This window comes from Plutella xylostella, chromosome 5 (genome assembly GCF_932276165.1).
Source record: "Plutella xylostella chromosome 5, ilPluXylo3.1, whole genome shotgun sequence".
Classification (NCBI taxonomy): Eukaryota; Metazoa; Arthropoda; class Insecta; order Lepidoptera; family Plutellidae; genus Plutella; species Plutella xylostella.
The window spans coordinates 4,278,227-4,295,975 of record NC_063985.1 but is presented as its reverse complement, the minus strand read 5'-3'; the positions used below and the strand labels follow the sequence as shown (position 1 = coordinate 4,295,975).

The 17,749-nt window shown below is 37.8% G+C and overlaps 4 protein-coding genes across 4 annotated transcripts; 1 reads left to right on the top strand and 3 right to left on the bottom strand.

The window, feature by feature from the left end:
• Window positions 1-541: 541 nt before the first annotated feature.
• On the bottom strand, window positions 542-5,458 carry LOC105396701 (probable RNA helicase armi). Its single transcript, XM_011568711.3, has 6 exons — window positions 5,252-5,458; window positions 4,732-5,135; window positions 4,121-4,515; window positions 3,875-4,027; window positions 1,378-3,660; window positions 542-1,267 (listed from the first exon to the last, which is right to left on the bottom strand). Exons 2-6 carry the CDS (start codon window positions 4,931-4,933, stop codon window positions 914-916), a joined length of 3,387 nt encoding a protein of 1,128 aa, XP_011567013.3. The 5' UTR covers window positions 4,934-5,135; window positions 5,252-5,458; the 3' UTR covers window positions 542-913.
• Window positions 5,459-5,960: 502 nt separating this feature from the next.
• On the top strand, window positions 5,961-7,608 carry LOC105396712 (gem-associated protein 2). The gene is made up of 4 exons (XM_011568722.3): window positions 5,961-6,312; window positions 6,630-6,939; window positions 7,128-7,227; window positions 7,391-7,608. The coding sequence occupies exons 1-4, from the start codon at window positions 6,112-6,114 to the stop codon at window positions 7,500-7,502; spliced, it is 723 nt and encodes a 240-aa protein (XP_011567024.3). The 5' UTR covers window positions 5,961-6,111; the 3' UTR covers window positions 7,503-7,608.
• LOC105396722 (trans-1,2-dihydrobenzene-1,2-diol dehydrogenase) lies at window positions 7,598-12,506 on the bottom strand. The gene is made up of 7 exons (XM_048633387.1): window positions 12,351-12,506; window positions 11,170-11,374; window positions 10,088-10,379; window positions 9,577-9,823; window positions 9,056-9,209; window positions 8,600-8,759; window positions 7,598-8,332 (listed from the first exon to the last, which is right to left on the bottom strand). The coding sequence occupies exons 2-6, from the start codon at window positions 11,372-11,374 to the stop codon at window positions 8,641-8,643; spliced, it is 1,017 nt and encodes a 338-aa protein (XP_048489344.1). The 5' UTR covers window positions 12,351-12,506; the 3' UTR covers window positions 7,598-8,332; window positions 8,600-8,640.
• A 1,639-nt stretch (window positions 12,507-14,145) lies between these two features.
• LOC105396734 (cystathionine gamma-lyase) lies at window positions 14,146-17,746 on the bottom strand. Its single transcript, XM_011568743.3, has 8 exons — window positions 17,590-17,746; window positions 17,154-17,306; window positions 16,280-16,476; window positions 16,100-16,190; window positions 15,707-15,974; window positions 15,412-15,564; window positions 15,005-15,179; window positions 14,146-14,920 (listed from the first exon to the last, which is right to left on the bottom strand). The coding sequence occupies exons 2-8, from the start codon at window positions 17,304-17,306 to the stop codon at window positions 14,776-14,778; spliced, it is 1,182 nt and encodes a 393-aa protein (XP_011567045.3). The 5' UTR covers window positions 17,590-17,746; the 3' UTR covers window positions 14,146-14,775.
• Window positions 17,747-17,749: the final 3 nt, after the last annotated feature.

Sequence of the window (17,749 nt, the reverse complement as noted above, 5' to 3'; positions counted from 1 at the left end):
CTTTACGTTGAAGGAATCCTGCTCTAGATTTAGCACATCTAGGTTTGTTAACCCACCAAACCGCCGCGCCGCCGCCCCGAGCATGACCGAGACAGAGAGAGAAATGTGACAGACAGAGCGCAGCAGCCGCTTCTCCCCCGTCTTGCCGCGCGCATACCTCAGGGAGTGCACAGCAGAGTCCTCTCGGTAGAGAGTATTATGTTCCTTGAGTCAAAAAGTTGCAAAAAGGGTATACTATTTGCAATCGGAAAAACGAACGCCAAAGAACGGGTTTCGTTGACCTTCGTTGCTGAAATCTGCCCTGTATTATGTATGATAAATATCCATCGTTTGGCGTTCGTTAAAATCGACAAATATTTACTATCCTAGTGGCTAGGCAAGAAAATTAGGTACACTGACTATACATATTATGATTTACTGAATATATTGGATGAGTTCGATCATTGAAATAAAATTAATCATCTTTTCAGTGCGATAATATTTTATTTCCTCGACACCTCCCAGCAATATAGAGACCTACCTCTATATTGCTTACACTTAAAACTAACAGAAGAGAAAATATCAGGCCACTGCCCAGTTTTTCATAATCATCATAAAAATATCCTCTGAGGGCTTAGTATAGGTTTAACCGATCAAGCAGTGAAAATAGATGCGAGTTTGTATGGCGCAGAGGTAGTGCAGCGCGAGTACCGCTAGGTGGCGACTCTTCCGCGCCATACAAATCGAGTTACTCGAACGAATGGTGTAAAAACTCGCATTCCTAATTCTCTATCTTTCTAACGAGATTAGGTAGTTGGCGAAGAAGTCCAATGCGATTACGAATGATAGCTCAGTACCGACAGAGATCCAGGGTTAAAACTAATGAGGTTCAAGTCAAATTACGTAGCTATATAAAATGGAATGACTTTGAATATTATTCACCCACTTGTACATCATTGGCTAGACCAGACGGCAAATCACAGCCGGAATATTTCCCATTCTTGACAGCATATGCTAGTACTTTATTCCACTGTGGGTCCCTGTGCAACAGATGCGGGTTACAGAACAGTAGGACCGCCACCTGCGCTCGAGTGATGGCCACATTCAGCCTCTTGGGGTGCTTCACGAAGCCCAGTGCGTGTTTGTGGTCCTGCTGTAGGTGAGACTCGGTGGATCGCACGGTGGATATGAGGATGACTCGTTTCTCCTGCCCCTGGAACTCTTCGACGGTGCCGATTTTCGGCTGTGGGAGGCCCATCGCGTCGAACACTAGCCGTAGGTACTTCACCTGAAATAATAATAAAAGATATAGAGATTAAATTCAATTCTCACAAATAAAAAATAATAATATCAGAACTCGCTGGTTTCATTACATTCATGATGAAAATAACATAATACCTGTGCAATGTAAGGCGTGATGACGCCGATGTCATCTGGCGACAGCTGCTTCTTGTACAGCTTGCACACAGTGAGTGCGAGCATGGACCCTTCCTGCGGGTTATACCACGACGGGCTGTCTTCAGCCCTAGAATTCACACCACGGATGCCATATACAAAAATACCACCCCTCCCTCCATCAGATATGCCAAAACTTTCATTAACAACAGAACTAATTCCCACAATCCAGTCTTCATTTCTATTGATTTTTGGCACCAGTATCCCGTCATAGAACATCTGACTAGGCAGCTCTAGAACTTCCTCCACAGATCTATAGTTTTCAGTCAGTTTAGTCACAAGTCTGCTGTCGTAGCCTTCTTTATACGCATCATAGTCTTTTTGATAGGGAAATCTGTCCAGAATTCTTTCCAGATATGATAGCTGCATACCGAACTCTTCAGCGTATTTGGACAAAACCACTGGCCCCAGCTGCATGGGGTCTCCTGCCAGTATAATTTGTCCGTTATCTTTGTCTGTGAATGTCATTGGGATCATTATTTCTGGTTCCGTGCCCTGTCCCGCCTCGTCCACGATCACGTGAGTGAAGTGACCTCTCGGGAGGCCCATTTGCGATAATGTTCCGATACATTGGAACGTGCCGATAGTGACGCGGTGTCTCCCCACGTAATTGGTTTGGCAGTTCAAGTTAACGCCGTCGTGGTTTACCCTGTGTCGGGGGTGAGATGTGTTTTCTTTAGCTACGTCAAGAGTGGCACAGAATGGCTTTATGGCATCAGGGATGTTATTAGATTCCAACAAGTGCACGGCAATGAGCCGCACCATGGACCCAGAGAATACATTCATGTACTGTATCAGTCTTTCCGTGATTAAATTGGCCGCACTATTAGATGGGGTCGCAACTAATATTCTGGCGTCGGTGAACACGGTCAATATTTGAAGAATTATTTCAACGACCGTGATGGTTTTCCCGGTTCCCGGTGGTCCGTAGATGCAGTACGGCATTGGTCTGCACTCGCCTGCTAGTACGTTTTTTACTGCCGCCTTTTGTCCATCATTCAAATGAGTATTAAACCATGTAATGTTGTTCAATTTGTCCAGGGATACTTGTGGCGGGCGGCTCGCCACGCGGCTGGGGAACAGCAGGTCCGGGCCCAGGTTGGAAATGGCCAGGTTTATAGCTTGATGAGCCCTTCGGTATGTAGTCCTGCTAAAATGGAACTCTATAGCAACATCACTACCAGAATATAATTCATGGAAGCGCGGACTGAATTTCAATAAGACTATGTCTCCTCTGATACCATGGACAAAGCCCTCATAGAGCTGTGATTTGTCATCCCAAATATCCTGAACCACTATTCTATCGCCTTGAATCAATGAGGGCCTCCTTTCAGCTAAGCCCTTGATTTCAATGCCTAGATATTCCTGATGCCGATCCAAAAATGTCTTTGGCATATCGTAAGCTCTCATGTGCACATTCTGTTGTATCTCCTCCATGTGAAGCAGGGCGTGCCATATGTCAGTGTAGTTGTGAATGTTTAGGTCGCCAGACAAGAATGGCAAATGCTGTTCTATTCTCCTGATGGTGCTGTTAATGTCATTACTTATTTCGTCAGAATCTCCCAGGACGGCTTTCCAAATTTTGTCAGGGATTGGGTACATGCCAAGTTTGACAGGGATAAAGTTTGCAGACCTGATTGTTCTCACACCTGGCACTATGTCCTTTGCCAGTTTTTTTCTGACACTCTTCATATTTTGAACCATTTGATCCTGGGATATCTGACCATTTTCGGTTCCATTAATTAAAGTGTCAGTGTTCAGTCTTTCTTGCACTACATTGGTACTTAAGTATCTTTTAAGTTGGAATCCTCTAAACACTATTACCATTAATTCTTTAGATGAGCCCAAGAACTTTGGCCGACAGGTAATGTTAAATGTAAAGTTTCGACCTGGGAGTAGTTTAACTTGGTTATTCAAGAAAGGTGTGATATTGAATTGAGAGTCACTCTTCTTTGATACAATTAACCAGCGGAGTATGGTATGTATTTCGTTGCTATTATTGGTAATAATCAACTTCATGCAGGCATTACTACCAAACTGGACATTTTCAAATGTGAGTGGGTGTGTCACATGAATATTCTTCTCTTGTTCTATTTGAAGACTCCTTTCTTCTTCTTTATCATTGTCTGCAGCGGGCTGGCTGGGTTCGCTCACTTCATCCACAAGCATCCTGATAGCTCTCCAAGTACAATGACCTTGATTGCTTTCAATTGCTTCAAGCATAACCTGAACAAGAGTTAGTATTTAAACATCTTAATGAATCAATTATTGTAACTCTTATACACTAAACACATTGTATAATTTATTGTTTGCTATTTCAAAGCAAAACTACATGAATGTGTCCCTTGATCACTAAGTCGGAGCGGAGAGGTGTACACATTTCCATCCAGAGCAATATACAGATTTATTCACACAGGAGAAGGCAATCATTTACACATACCTTTGATCCAGTTTGTATACAACTGCCATTTTGAATTGAATGTCTGTTGAAATAAATTTGGTTGTCACAAACTCCAGTCTCTCCATCCCAGTAAGTAACAGTTGAACTCATTGTTTTACTTCTCAGTGCTTTCAACCCCAATACTTTCAACACCTGAAAACAATAAAGGTTGTTGGTTTAGAGGTGATAATATATTATAAAGCTTTAGTTATAATAATATTATTTTTATGTAAGTGTGAATTTTACCTGTTTTGTGGATATATCTGAAGGTTTACTTTCATCAAATTGTACAGAACATTTCAACTCTAGCCAGTCTCCCTTTACTGGTACAAATGCTGCTTCAACATCATCCAGATTAAATGTCAAGTCTTTCATATAAACTAGACGGTTCTGCCTATTCTCCACCTCTCCAATTATTGTATGCTCAATGATCTGGTACTTATCTTCCTGAGTTTCAACAATGTCACCCCAAGCAGGGCCGTGATTTTCAAGCAGCCGGACAACTTTGAATGTGTCTTCTTCTTTATAGCACATGTATGATACTCTGTCTTTGGGATACACTTGAAGAGGACAGCCACTCAGGTCAAAATAATACTCCCCATCAATAAGCACATAGTTTTTGTCTAAGTAAGTTATCTCACCTGAAAGAATAAAATCATTGTACTTTAACATAAGTAGTCACATCAATATTACCTTCTTGGTTTGTGGATCCCATTTTGCAATCCAGAATATTGTTATGATAGCTCAATTGTAAAAAAAATGGTCTGATTTATTAATATAAAATAAGTATGGTTTAGTTATTATACAAAAAGGGGTTGTAATAAAGTCAAAAAATTATTAATGTAATGTGTCCTCACCAGTTCTATGAAAACATTGCAAACTGTCAGTTTCAACAACTTCCTTATCTTCAGGGAATTTATCTGTGTTGTTAACTTCATCATTTTCCAAGCCTAAAAGTTGATCAGCTAGATAAACCTCAGTTTCATAGTCAAGCTCTGCTTCATTAACTGTTTCTCCTCCAAACAAATAGTTGTAAATATTTTTTAAGTAGAACAGCATCTTCAAACTATTGCCCGAATCCTTTTTCTTGAACAAACTCCCATTCTGTTGATTTAAGATATTCTAATTCTTTTCTGAGGGTTTGGATTCTTTTCTGGTGAAGTTCCTTTTGGGCACTCTTTAGTGACTGCTCTATGCTGTGCCCCAAGTCCACATGGTTTAGAGACTGGTCAAAGTTTTGGATTCTGTTAGGAGCTGTTCCCTGAAAGATATACAAATGATTTTATGACAGACTTTCCCAAATAGGTGCTATGGGAGAACCTTCCAACCTCCTTTCGGTTACATTACGGAACTTACCTTAGAACTATTCTGTGTTACCTGTGGTGTTTCAGGATCTGCAGGTGAATAGACAGTTTGTATGATATTGCTTGATGTAGACATATCAATTTCAATCAGGAATTGAAATAACGTAATCCTTCCTTACGCTCTATTTAATTTCTTATTTGTATTTCTTTAACGTCTAACAAAATTACAAAGGGAGTAAAATAAAACAATAAAACTGAAAACCACAGCTGAAAACTGAATGACATTTTCGAATTATGGTGTTCTGTGTTCGCTTTTTTGTCTGTCAGAGCGTCCATAGAGTAAATTTGTACTCTGTAAAGGCGCCGACACACTAGCGGACGCGGCTTACGGACGCGGCTTTCAGCCGCGACTGATAATGTGCACGGTCTTTTGGGACAGTTCGTGCGATCGCTCTCGGACGTATTTGTCGTTCAGCTTTCAGACAAATATGTGTCGGCGCCTACAGACTGTCACGGTTCAAGGCGCCGACACATTATCGGACGCAGCTTACGGACGGTCTTTTGGGACAGTTCGTGCCAGATCGGTCTCGGACGTCTGAAAGCTGAACGACAAAAACGTCCGAGAGCGATCTGGCACGAACTGTCCCAAAACACCGCGCACACTATCAGTCGCGGTCGCGGCTGACAGCCGCGTCTGTAAGCCGCGTCCGCTAGTGTGTTGGTGTCTTCAGTCACTCTACGGTCACACAGAGTAACTTTGACACTGAACTGACAGCCACTAAAAATATTGTGATTTCCACTTTTATACCTCAAATTTTAGTTATTTTAGATTTTCTTTGAGAAATTTAGAATAAAATATGAGTTTTTATTTATCAGCCAACAATTCTATGTTGGTTGCTTAAAGTGTGCTAAAACTCCTATAACTATTCAACAATGACTAGCGTGGAAGATGCTGACTCTCTTGTCATACCGTGTTTACAAATAGACCCCAATGTAGAACTAAAGGAAGTCCCAACTACAGGGGAAGAATATTTGCTAAAAGTGATGAAAGAACGACAAAAATGTGTTGTTGTAACTAAATGTAACAAAGACATTTCAAAGTTTGCAAAAAATCAATCGCGTTTTGTTGTGGAGGTAAGTTAACTGGTAGCAGTAAATGTACACATTGAGAAGGGTTTTTATCATAAAATCTGCATTTGATAGGCAGGCCGGAGACAACCGAACCCACTGTGGAATTAGAAAACTGTGCTATGTAATGTTTCCCTGAATATAATGCCTTTAATGTATGATCATCAGATTTCTGCTTTTCTACTACTGAGTTTTTTTGTATATTGATACAGAGAGAAATTCAAGTGTCCTAATGAAAGGGTGTTTAGAATGAAATTCTTTTTGGCTTTGCAAGTACAGATATAAAGTTTGAAAAAAATTGACATTATTCTTTTATTTTCCAGCCCGAATGTACCAAATCAGCTCCAGATGCATTAAAGCCCACTCTAGAGTGGCAAAATATTCAAGTTGCAGACTTTTCAGAAGTGAGAATGTACATTTCACGAATGAGAGCTAAGAAGTCGGAACACAAAATACAAGAAATAGACATTGAAGAAAATCACATAGTATCATGGAAACAGTTCTTTGAAGAAAGTTCTCCAACCTTATCTTGTGTTTTTGGATTAAAACAGGCATATTTTGACAATGGATTAGAAATGCTCACCAATTCATTAAATAGCATTAAACCTGGAGAAACTATCACCCCAAAAACAGGTAATCTTTTATAATTTTCTTACTAAAAGCTGTTGTAACTTATTTATAATATAGTGACAAATTTGTAATATGTCCATAATAGAACATCAAAATGCACATTTTTATCAAAATTGTAAGGAAATTGATTAAATTACCACCATATAGTTCTCTTAAAAATCAACTTAACATTCAATGTTACTATTTTTCAGGTCAATGGATTTACGCATTTCTAGCCTGCCTGACCCTACCGCTACTATCAGATACAATTAGTATATTAAGAAACTTGGCAAGAAGGTGTGCGGAAATAAGGTAATTATCTATACAATTTGAGTCTTTATAAAGTGCACAGCTCACAATATTATGTTATTACAACCTCATTAGCTGTATACTTGTAAGGTTTAGTTAGAAGTATACATAATACAATATAGTTTCATAGAGTACTAGTGTTATACCTTTAATGTATTTATTTCAGATCACATATAAAGGCAGAAGATGAAAACGCAATTGCTGCAGTTGCTCCGTTAAATGTATTCATTTGTCTCATATCTCGGTATTTTAGACAAATTGATCTGGCAGATAAATAATTAAACCATGATTATTATATTAATGATATATGTTTTTAATAATAACATAAGACTGATTACATGCATATTATGACATAAAAATAAAGTAATGTGTGTAATTTTAAAATATTTATTTTATTATTAACCAAGATGACTTTCTATGCAGTTGAAAGAAGTCCACAAGTAATAGAAATGGATATAAGTAACTAGTACCTGAAAAGCTATAACTACAAGTGCATTGACGTTTTCTAGTGTCATCACATCAGTAGATAGATAGCTAAATAAAGTAGAAGACACTTGCATGTGAGTAGTGTTAACAATAATTATGTTCTTATAACTAGAATCTAGTTCAACTGCTCATTGATTGGCAATTCATATAAAAATTTAAGTGTATAAGTGCTTACGTACCTAAATACTTTTACCTTACACTAAGGGCGACTTGCACAGTATTAAATCTCGATTTATGCCATAAATTTATATGGACTGACGTTTCTTAAATCGAGATTAGGCACTTTGGTGCATTTCAATGTTAAACTTTACAATATTATTAAAATCTCATGATACCTGCATAAAATAGATGATTCTCCTGATCAATTTCATGGCCTCCAACCAAACACACTATAATCTGTATCTGACTGATTTCAATAACATTTGTGGCCATGGTCATAATCTATACAGGGTGTTGCAAAAAGGATAGATATACTAAGCCGAAACCAGCATGTACAGCATGTTTACTATGGAGAATAAATATTTTTTTCGCGAATTTTGGTGTTTTGATTTCAGTTTCAGGCTTAGATATAACATGCTGCACATGCTAATTTCGGCTTCGTATACCATTTTTACAACACCTATACAGGGTGTTGCAAAAAGGGTATACTAAGCCGAAACCTACATGTGCAGCATGTTATATCTAAGCCCGAAACTGAAATCAGAATTTGAAAATTCGCGAAATAAAAATTTTCATTTTCCATAGAAACTTTGTTGGTAACGTGACTTTTACTAAGGAAAAAAATTTTTTTTTTTCGCGAATTTCCAAATTCTGATTTCAGTTTTGGGCTTAGATATACCATGCTGCACATGTAGGTTTCGGCTTAGTATACCAATTTTGCAACACCCTGTATAAGTATTTAAAAACTATTTACTTATAAATATGATAGACTCAAGGGAACTCCTGATCATCCTCATCGAAGTGGACACCGATCTGCTTCCGGACGGTGTCTTCTAGCTTGGCCAGCAGGATGCTCTCGCTGTGAGGCATCCTGGGTGATTCCAATAGACCTGAAATTAATTATGAAGCAGTTTATAACTTTACAATTCACTGTGTAGAAAGTTATTCGTTATATCGATGTCTGAAATGGACAAACCGATAGAAACAAATTTTAACGACCACTTCTCGAGTCCCCTATCCTTGAACATTGTAATTTACGAGCGTTCGTTTATCTAGGTCTACCTAAAATCCACCTATTTATCGCATTTCACTGAGATTTTGAGCCATCCACCAATCTGGTGGATTTTTACCTCGCTTGCTCCAGTGGACAAGCAGCCTAATCCCAGACGGAAATAATAATTCTCACCTTCCTTAATGCACCTCTGCACCTCCATGGCTTCATACACGAGGCCGGCGCTGTTGTCGAAGTTGTACGGCAGCTTCGAAGAGTGCAGCTGGAACTGTTCCACCGTCCCGTCAGCGTGAGTCAGCTCTTGGGAGAAGTGGAAGGGGTCTGCTAGCTGAAAGTAGGTATTTAAATAGTAATTTTAATTTCTAGGTCCTAAAGGGATAAGGGATGTGCTAGTTGAAAGTAGGTATTTAAATAGTAGATAAGTATTAAAATTTTCGGATCCTAAAGGGCAAAGTGGGTTGGCTAGCTAATAATTATATCTACTTAATTTATCAAACTTTTATACATGACACCTGCAAGATATGCATTATCTTAAATATCAAATTATGTAATCCAACATTTCCGCTGCTGTCTAGACGTGAAAGAAAAATAACATAAACAAACCATATCAAACATTGTCATCTGTCTAATAAGTACCTAGTTACCTACCATGTCCATAGTCCATAGAAGCAAAGCATAAATTCCAAACAACTTACGGTAGCGCGCCCCCTAGTCCCATAGACGGTGGCCTGGTTCCTCAACCTGAGCCTGCCGTGGGCCGTCAGCGAGGCGCGCCGGCCGCCGCTGTACTCCAGGATTATGTTGACCACCTCGTCCACCCCTTCAGAGTTGAGCTCCCCTGACGAGGTCACCTTGATCGGCTCATCCTTGAAGATGTACTGGGCGAATTGCAACACGTAAATGCCAATGTCGAGGACTGCGCCGCCACCCAAGTCTTTTTTGCTGTAAAAGAGCGTTAACTTTTAGTTAAAGAAATCTAATATTTAAAATGGATGTTTAAAGTTCGAACAATACAGTAGTTATGTGTCTGTTCAATTGACAACTTGACACCCCTCGCCTTGTGCAAACACCGGAAACTCAACTGTAAAAACCAACGTTCCACACACGCGTCACAATGTACTTAGGTATTTTTCTACCAAAATGTATTGAAGTCCTTCATATACCTACTCCCAAACTCAACCTAATATTAATTTAGTAAACCCCTACCTGATTCGATCAATACTCGCGATGGGCACACCGAAGTTGACCTCCACATACTGCACATCACCGAGCTTCCCGGCACTAATCTCCTTCTCCAGCGACAGGTAGGAGGGAGCGAACCTCGACCACACAGCCTCCATCAGAAACCGCTTCTTACTGCGAGCCAGGTTGACCAGGCTTCTGGTCTGCTTCTCGTTGAGGCAGAGAGGTTTCTCGCACAGTACGTGTTTGCCGTGCTCCAGGAATAACTTGGAGAGCTCATAGTGCTGAGGGTTTAGTGACCCGATGTATACCACGTCTGGAAGGATGGTAGATGCAAAGTCATGAAAAGGTGTTTAGTAAGTCGAAATGGATGACTCAACTTGTGATTAGGTATGTAGGTAGGTAGGAGTAAATCCTAACTAATCCTAACTTCCTAATCCTAATCCTAACTCCTAACTAATATTATAAATGCGAAAGTAACTGTGTCTGTCTGTCTGTCTGTCTGTCTGTTACTCTTTCACGCCAAAACTACTGAACGGATTTAAATGAAATTTGGTATACATACGGTCTAGACCCTGGGAAAGAACATAGGCTACTTTTTATCCCGGAATTCCCACGGGAAAACTTTTTAAGGCGAAGCGAAGCGCGCGGGAACAGCTAGTGTTAAATAAAGTACTTGTAGTTAGGTACCTCTATCTACATACTTCACCTATCGATCTATAATTACTTATTGTAAATTATGTGCACTTGTTAATCGTGAGTACCTACTTGACTGGGTGTATTCATATGATCTGGGTCATCCATTATTTAGAGTACGTAGGTATTAAGTTACCTAGTTAGATTGATAGATAAAATATATTACACGGAGCATTATACATAATATTATGAATTACCAACTCATAATTAACATAGGAATAAGATATAAGAGTCGGCTCCAAACAGCCACATAACTACACAAATGGGGTATAGGAATGAGAAACTTGAGAACGAGTGCAGCTGTCCGTCAGCAACAAACCGTCGTTATACCTACTTACTACAAAAACATATTTTTTTCAGGGATTTCACAGGTGAAGAAGATGATGATGCTATGTAGGTATGATACTTACCAATATCCTTGCTTTCTGCCAAAGCCTTGTAGGACTCACAGACCTTTGGTATGCCGTGTAGTTCGGCGAAGTCTCTAGCTTTAGCCGGGTCTCTAGCCGCAATAGCAGCTATCACCTGGTCTCCCTTGTGGGGGTACGAGTTCATTGCATTCACAAAGTCATTGCAGATGTTAGCAGCTGTTACGATTCCCCAGCGGAGCGGCATCTGAAATATTTTATGTAACGCATAGTTACATGAAGTTAAATGTTAAGTACTATATCCTACTGAGGGTGAATTCGTCCAAACATCACGTTACACGAGAATAACTATACCGGAATTAAAATTATACGCGAGTAAATATCTAGGATAAGTACATTTGCATTCTACGAAGTTATACCATGATTAAATTGAATGAACGAGGAACGAAACTGTAATGCAACTAAAATAAAAATAGCTGCGTTTCAAAGCATGCAATAGAAATGACATGCCAACTTAGTTTGAATGGATTATAAAAGTATGAAATTGTTTATGTTTTAATATTTTATTCGCTGTTGTTATTCTGAGACTTTGCCTTTTAACGTACTTTTGTTTATGTTTTGACAGATGTGTTTATATGTCATTATGACGGTTTTCTAATCAGCTGATGTGCTGCCGCCATTACAAAATTACTCTCGGATAAGCTCGTTACACGGTCAATTTTGGCGGTATAACATTTTATTCTTGGGATAAGCTACTTATCTTAGTTTCAGGTTTGGTAGAATGCAAAATCTGCTTACTCGCGAGTAACTGGTAGTTTACTCTCGAGTAAAAAGTTACTCGACGTTGGTCGAATCCGCCCTGAGACGTCTGTGAGTACCTATCTTAAATAATCTGGATATCACTAACTCTTTGTAGTAGGTATTGGTACCTAGTTAGTGTCTATGTAGTCTAGACATTAATTTAAGATTCCGACGACGCCGCCGCCGACGATTAGATAAACATTGCTTGAATAGCGCTGTCTTCTTCAAACGCATTTAAACCGTCGTTTTGTGTTTCACTTTAGGTACTTAGTAGGTATTTATTCAAACCGGTATCTTTTATTTTGGTCTCTGTTCACGCAATGAATAGGTAACATTGAGCTAAAATTAATTTAAATTCCTATTCTGGTAGGAATGCTACAAAAGTTAGTTACAATAATAACTAATATAACGAACACACTTACTTTGCAGGAGTTTTGCAGATTGTAGATGTGAAGTGTACCGGCTATGTGAAGCGGCGGCCGCGAACTAACCAATAGTGCCAATAGATAATAATATTGAGCGCCTGTAGTTAGCTTCTTAGTAATAGCACAGATAATATACCTACCTAATAAGAGATAACAGGACACTCAGTGTAAGTATCTACTTACTAGATAATGATAATGACGATTAAGTAGGTAAGTAAGTACCTATACTTTACCTACCTTAGGGTCTGTACTCTGGGGCTCCCTACATAAAATCTAAAGTGGCTACATCCACTGCGAAAACGATCCCTCGAACCATTGAGCAGAGCATAACTACACCCGAGTCCGCGTTGTTCTATAATGCTCGAAGGGTTGTTAACGAAAAGTAAACAAACTAAACCTTTTATGCCAAGTATGAACAAATGCAGTAAGTATGTTGTTATAAGTACCTACTAACTAACTGACTGTACTTATACGGGGTCATCAGTCAGGGACTCACTGGGTCAATCTAAACCATTCTGATTTCTGAACAACTTTTGCTCTACGACTTTTTGTTTCGTTTGGTCACGTGACTTTTGACTATGAAGAAGCTTTTTTTCCCGGATTTCTTAAAATCCTACTAAGTATTATATTCTTAGGAAGGGCTTAGTTTAGTAGGTACCTAAGCACTTACACAACTTTTACAACACAATGTATAAAGAAACAAGACTACTCATGTAACGGCAGCCATTTTCATATTGTTTCTTTGAGCGTTGTCGTCCTAACAAAACGATAATGTTCGCAACCACATGCTCTTTCGGTGATGGAAGACATCGTGAGGAAACCTGCACGTCTAGATTCTAGATATGTATCCTAAGTGCATTGTAGGTACCTACTTATTCCAAAAACGGCGAAATAGTTCGCAACCTATCACGTGAGTACAAATTAATGTGCTGCGAAAAGTGGGTGGCTCGCTTGTGAGCCACCTCTGATTACCCCTTCGGGGATTACAGTCGTGAGTGCATATGAATATGTTCGCAACTTTGCACAGTTAGGCGTACCGTACATACCTACTTAAAAAAAATTGTCGTGGGACTGCAAATCGCGACTATAGTAGAGTCCGTGCCACCAGACGCCACCACAGAAGTCTTCCGGCAATATCGGAAATTCGGAAACTAACCTGCCTGATAATTAAATGTTCATCTGCCTAATAATTAATGAATTATTCATCTGTATTCATGAGTGCAGCCAAAGAGTAACCTAATAAACTAATAATACTACCTATGGTAAACGTTGAGACCTTCTCGTTAGTCATTGTGAGATTACTTGAGATTAACGTCGCAGTTAACAGACTTCAGTGGTGCTTGAATGCAAGTGGTAACCTGCATAACTTGTGAACAACAGATATCGTGGTTTAGGGTGTCCCACACCACCCAAAACACCCGATACCCGATTAACTTTTCTACAAAAACCAAAAACTCAGTCAAGGGAGTACCGTTAAATAAAGGTCACAGCACACATACAAACTTGGAAAGGGGTCAAGATCATGACCGTATCCGACTCGAGCCGTTCAGTATTCTTAATATGAAACTCTCTACTGCAAAGTACACCAATGAGAATCGTAACGAAATCGCCTGGCCTCGGGACAAGCTCGCGAACGCCGGTGAATGATTGACGTCACTGACGATCCTTTTACGCTACGTTTATGTGTGCTGTGACCTTAATCATTCACCAACTTGACATTTTGATTTTAAACAAAAAAAGAGTGAATGAACGAAACATCTAGAGATGTCCGATGGAAAAAATAAAAAACATATTATAAATAATTAATATATTTTTTATGACATGATTTGATTAATTTTATGCAATAACAAAATAAATCTTAAAATAGCTTATTAAAAATATACTAATAATATTTTTCACATAATACTTTAGAGGACAAATAACATGAAGATAACAAACAAACAGTTACGATACTTTGTATCAATTTTGAGGAACAACTAAAATCGGTAAATCGTGCTAAGTGTACTTGGTACAACTGTTATAAAGTTTAGATTTAGATGTTTTATTATAGAAAAGTGAGGTAGAATACTTAACATACAAATGCACATTGTTAACCTTTGGAACTATTTTAGCCTCACTTGATCTATGATAAGTAATTCAATTATTTATAGTCACATTCTTTTTTTGAATATTCAACTAAGAACAATCGGATAGATTATGCCCTTTATATAAAATGTGATTAGTTATATTTTACAAAAGTGGTATATTTATTATAAGAGATATTAATGTTAGGTTATATGGGAAACGTAACACTAAATGTAATAAATTATGTTCGCTTAAAAACACTTTTGTGAACGGTTAATGCATATTCATATGATAAAATACTCAATATACTACCTATGTTGGCACAGTCCTACGACTTGCAACCATCAAGAATCTATTTTTAAAATGCAGATTTAAATGCTTGATCTAAATCTTTAATGAGATCTTCAGTATCTTCTAATCCAACTGAAAGACGAATAAGTGAATCAGTGATTCCAAGTTGAGCGCGTTGTTCAGCAGGAACCGAAGCGTGGGTCATCACGGAACTGATGGAAAATAATATTTAAATTAGTATTCCTAAATAATTTATAGAAATATATACTGTATGTATTCAGAAATTTATTACTCACGGTAATTCTGCCAAACTTTCATATCCACCCAAACTTTCAGCAAGAGTAAAAACTTTCAATGCACTTAGAATCTTCCTCGACTCTTTTAAATCACCGGCGTGCTTGAAACTGAATACTCCAGAATGACCTACAGTTTGTCTCTTGGATATTTCATACTGTGGATGAGAAGGAAGGCCTGCAATAAAAATATATATATAAAATAAGGTTAAAGTCAAATAAAATTTTGTAATAGGAAATCTAACCGATATTAAAATTTACAGTTTGTGCGATGATGTAAATTATATTTTCGTGAGTAGAAGAATATTAATTACATTGATAAATTTGACCCACTTATCATACCTATACATATACAAATTATGTAAAAGATAGTCAATATCGTTTTATTTATCGATTCAAAACTACTTTACCTGGATGTAAAACTTCAAGCACTTTCGGATGCTTTAGAAGCCAATTCGCAATAATAAGCGATGATTGCTTGTGGCGTTCCATTCGTAAAGCCAGAGTTTTTAAACTTCTGTTCACTAAGTAGCAGTCGAACGGCGATGGCACTGTACCCATAGCTACAAAACAAGAAAAAGTTAATTAATATAAATAATATACTTTTACTATATTATCTATAAAAACAAATATTGTTAAAAATGTAATACTGTTTTTTTTATATAGTTACATGTCAATATGGTAATTTGTATAAATTATCCTTACCGTTTTGCAAGAACCGCAGTCTTGCTTCAATTTTGTCATCATTGACAATCGCAGCACCCATGATAACATCAGAATGTCCATTCATATATTTTGTTAGTGAATACATAACAATATCTGCTCCAAAATCAAGAGGTCTCTGCAGATATGAAGTCAAAAATGTGTTGTCTACAACAACAATTATATCTTTACGACTTTTTGCTATCTTGGCTAGGGCTGCAATGTCAACCACTTTTAGTAGTGGGTTGGTGGGTGATTCAACCCAAATCATCTGAAATTCAAATATATGTATGTAAATAATAATAAACTTTAACAAAGTAAGTTTTTTCTACTTGAGCAATTCATAAGTTATAAATTTAAATAATGCATAATATGTATGCGTATCGAATCTTTTACCTTTGTGGTTTCTTTGATTTCTTCCTCTACTTTTTTTAAGTCTGTGAAATCTACAAACGTGGTTTCTATACCCATTCGCCCCGCAACTTGCCTGTAAAAAAATCGAGTATATCAAATAATGTTTCCGTATGAAAGATTCCGCAATAAAAACTAATAATTTAATATTAATTAGCAACATACCTAAAAAGTCTGTTTGTTCCGCCATATATGTCGTCACTAGATATAACATGGTCTCCACTGCTCAGCAATGAAATTATGGTTGTGGTGGCTCCCAGACCAGAGGCAAAAGCCAATCCATACTTTCCTCCATCAAGGGCCGCTAAACATTCTTCTAAAGTGTTTCTGGTGGGATTTCCAGATCTTCCGTATTCAAATCCCTAAAATTATTTGACAAATCAGTTAGGTTACTTATCTACTTGATTGTACTACTTAATCTAAGTTAGTGGATCCCTAAGTAAGTATTAAACTAGTAACTATTGAGCCTACTTTATTATCATCGCAATGAAACGTTTGAAATTGATTTGCTGTCTGATAATCTTTAGATATTATTTTTACGACACTTCCTCTAACTATTTTGAATTGTAAATAGTGTATTATACATTTTCAGTTAGTTTGTTGTAGTATTTTAACAAGTTGAAGCGTTTAGTCAGTACAAGTATTAGTTTACAATTAATAGTTAGTCTGATATGTCTCGTGGAGACCACAAACAGGCAAGAATAGGGTGGTTCGCTCTCCGGCCGCTGGCCTGACGACTTGAGACACGTACAGTTAGTAGTTACAGGATGAGGAAGGCCGAGGCCAGAGTATGTCCATCAGTGAACGATGACGGGCCTCACACTCATATTTCCTACACATAAACTGCCAACCTGGATTTAACTAATACATTTTCAGTTACAAAAGTAAGCTGGCAAGAAATATAAAAAAAATCAAGAAATCGGTTAAAAAATAATTGCCGTCCACATCAGGAAAACATAGAACATAAAACATATTACTTCGTATGATATATTCGAATCGAAGAGAAATTGGAAATTTCATAAGTAAAAGTTATACTTACAGTGTGTTCTGCTGGCGCGGGTTGCTTAAACGTGGTAGACGTTACAATCGGAGGAACTACTGCACCTGACTTCCATTTTTCACTATCTTGTCCAGCATGAATAGCAGTAGTTGCAAATCCAACTTTTGGCTTCAAAAATCCTTGATCACCCATCTGTGCAAATACATTTTTTTTAAATTAAGTACCTAAGTCTTTAATCAGATTAAAATTTATATTTTATGGACAAAAATATTTTGTCTTGAATTTCACTATCTTAATTTGCAAATTTTAATGGAACTAAAAACATGTTTTATATTAGTAGATTGGCGAAAAGTTAAGACACTCACAGCCTATAAATATCAATTCAAGGTTATGGCTTGGCACACCTTTGCCGAAAATTATTTAGCATAATATCAGTAGTTGTCTATTAAAAAATGAAATATAATTCATATTTTACCTTTATTTTAATCCTTTAATGTATTAAAATGAAAACCGTATTCCCGACAATTTAGAACTATATTTATCACTGTAATTTTACGAATGAACACTGAAGATCGCACCGGCCGGCGTGTCTACTCCAAGGCTACTCTTTGGGAAATGTCTTACATTCATTACAT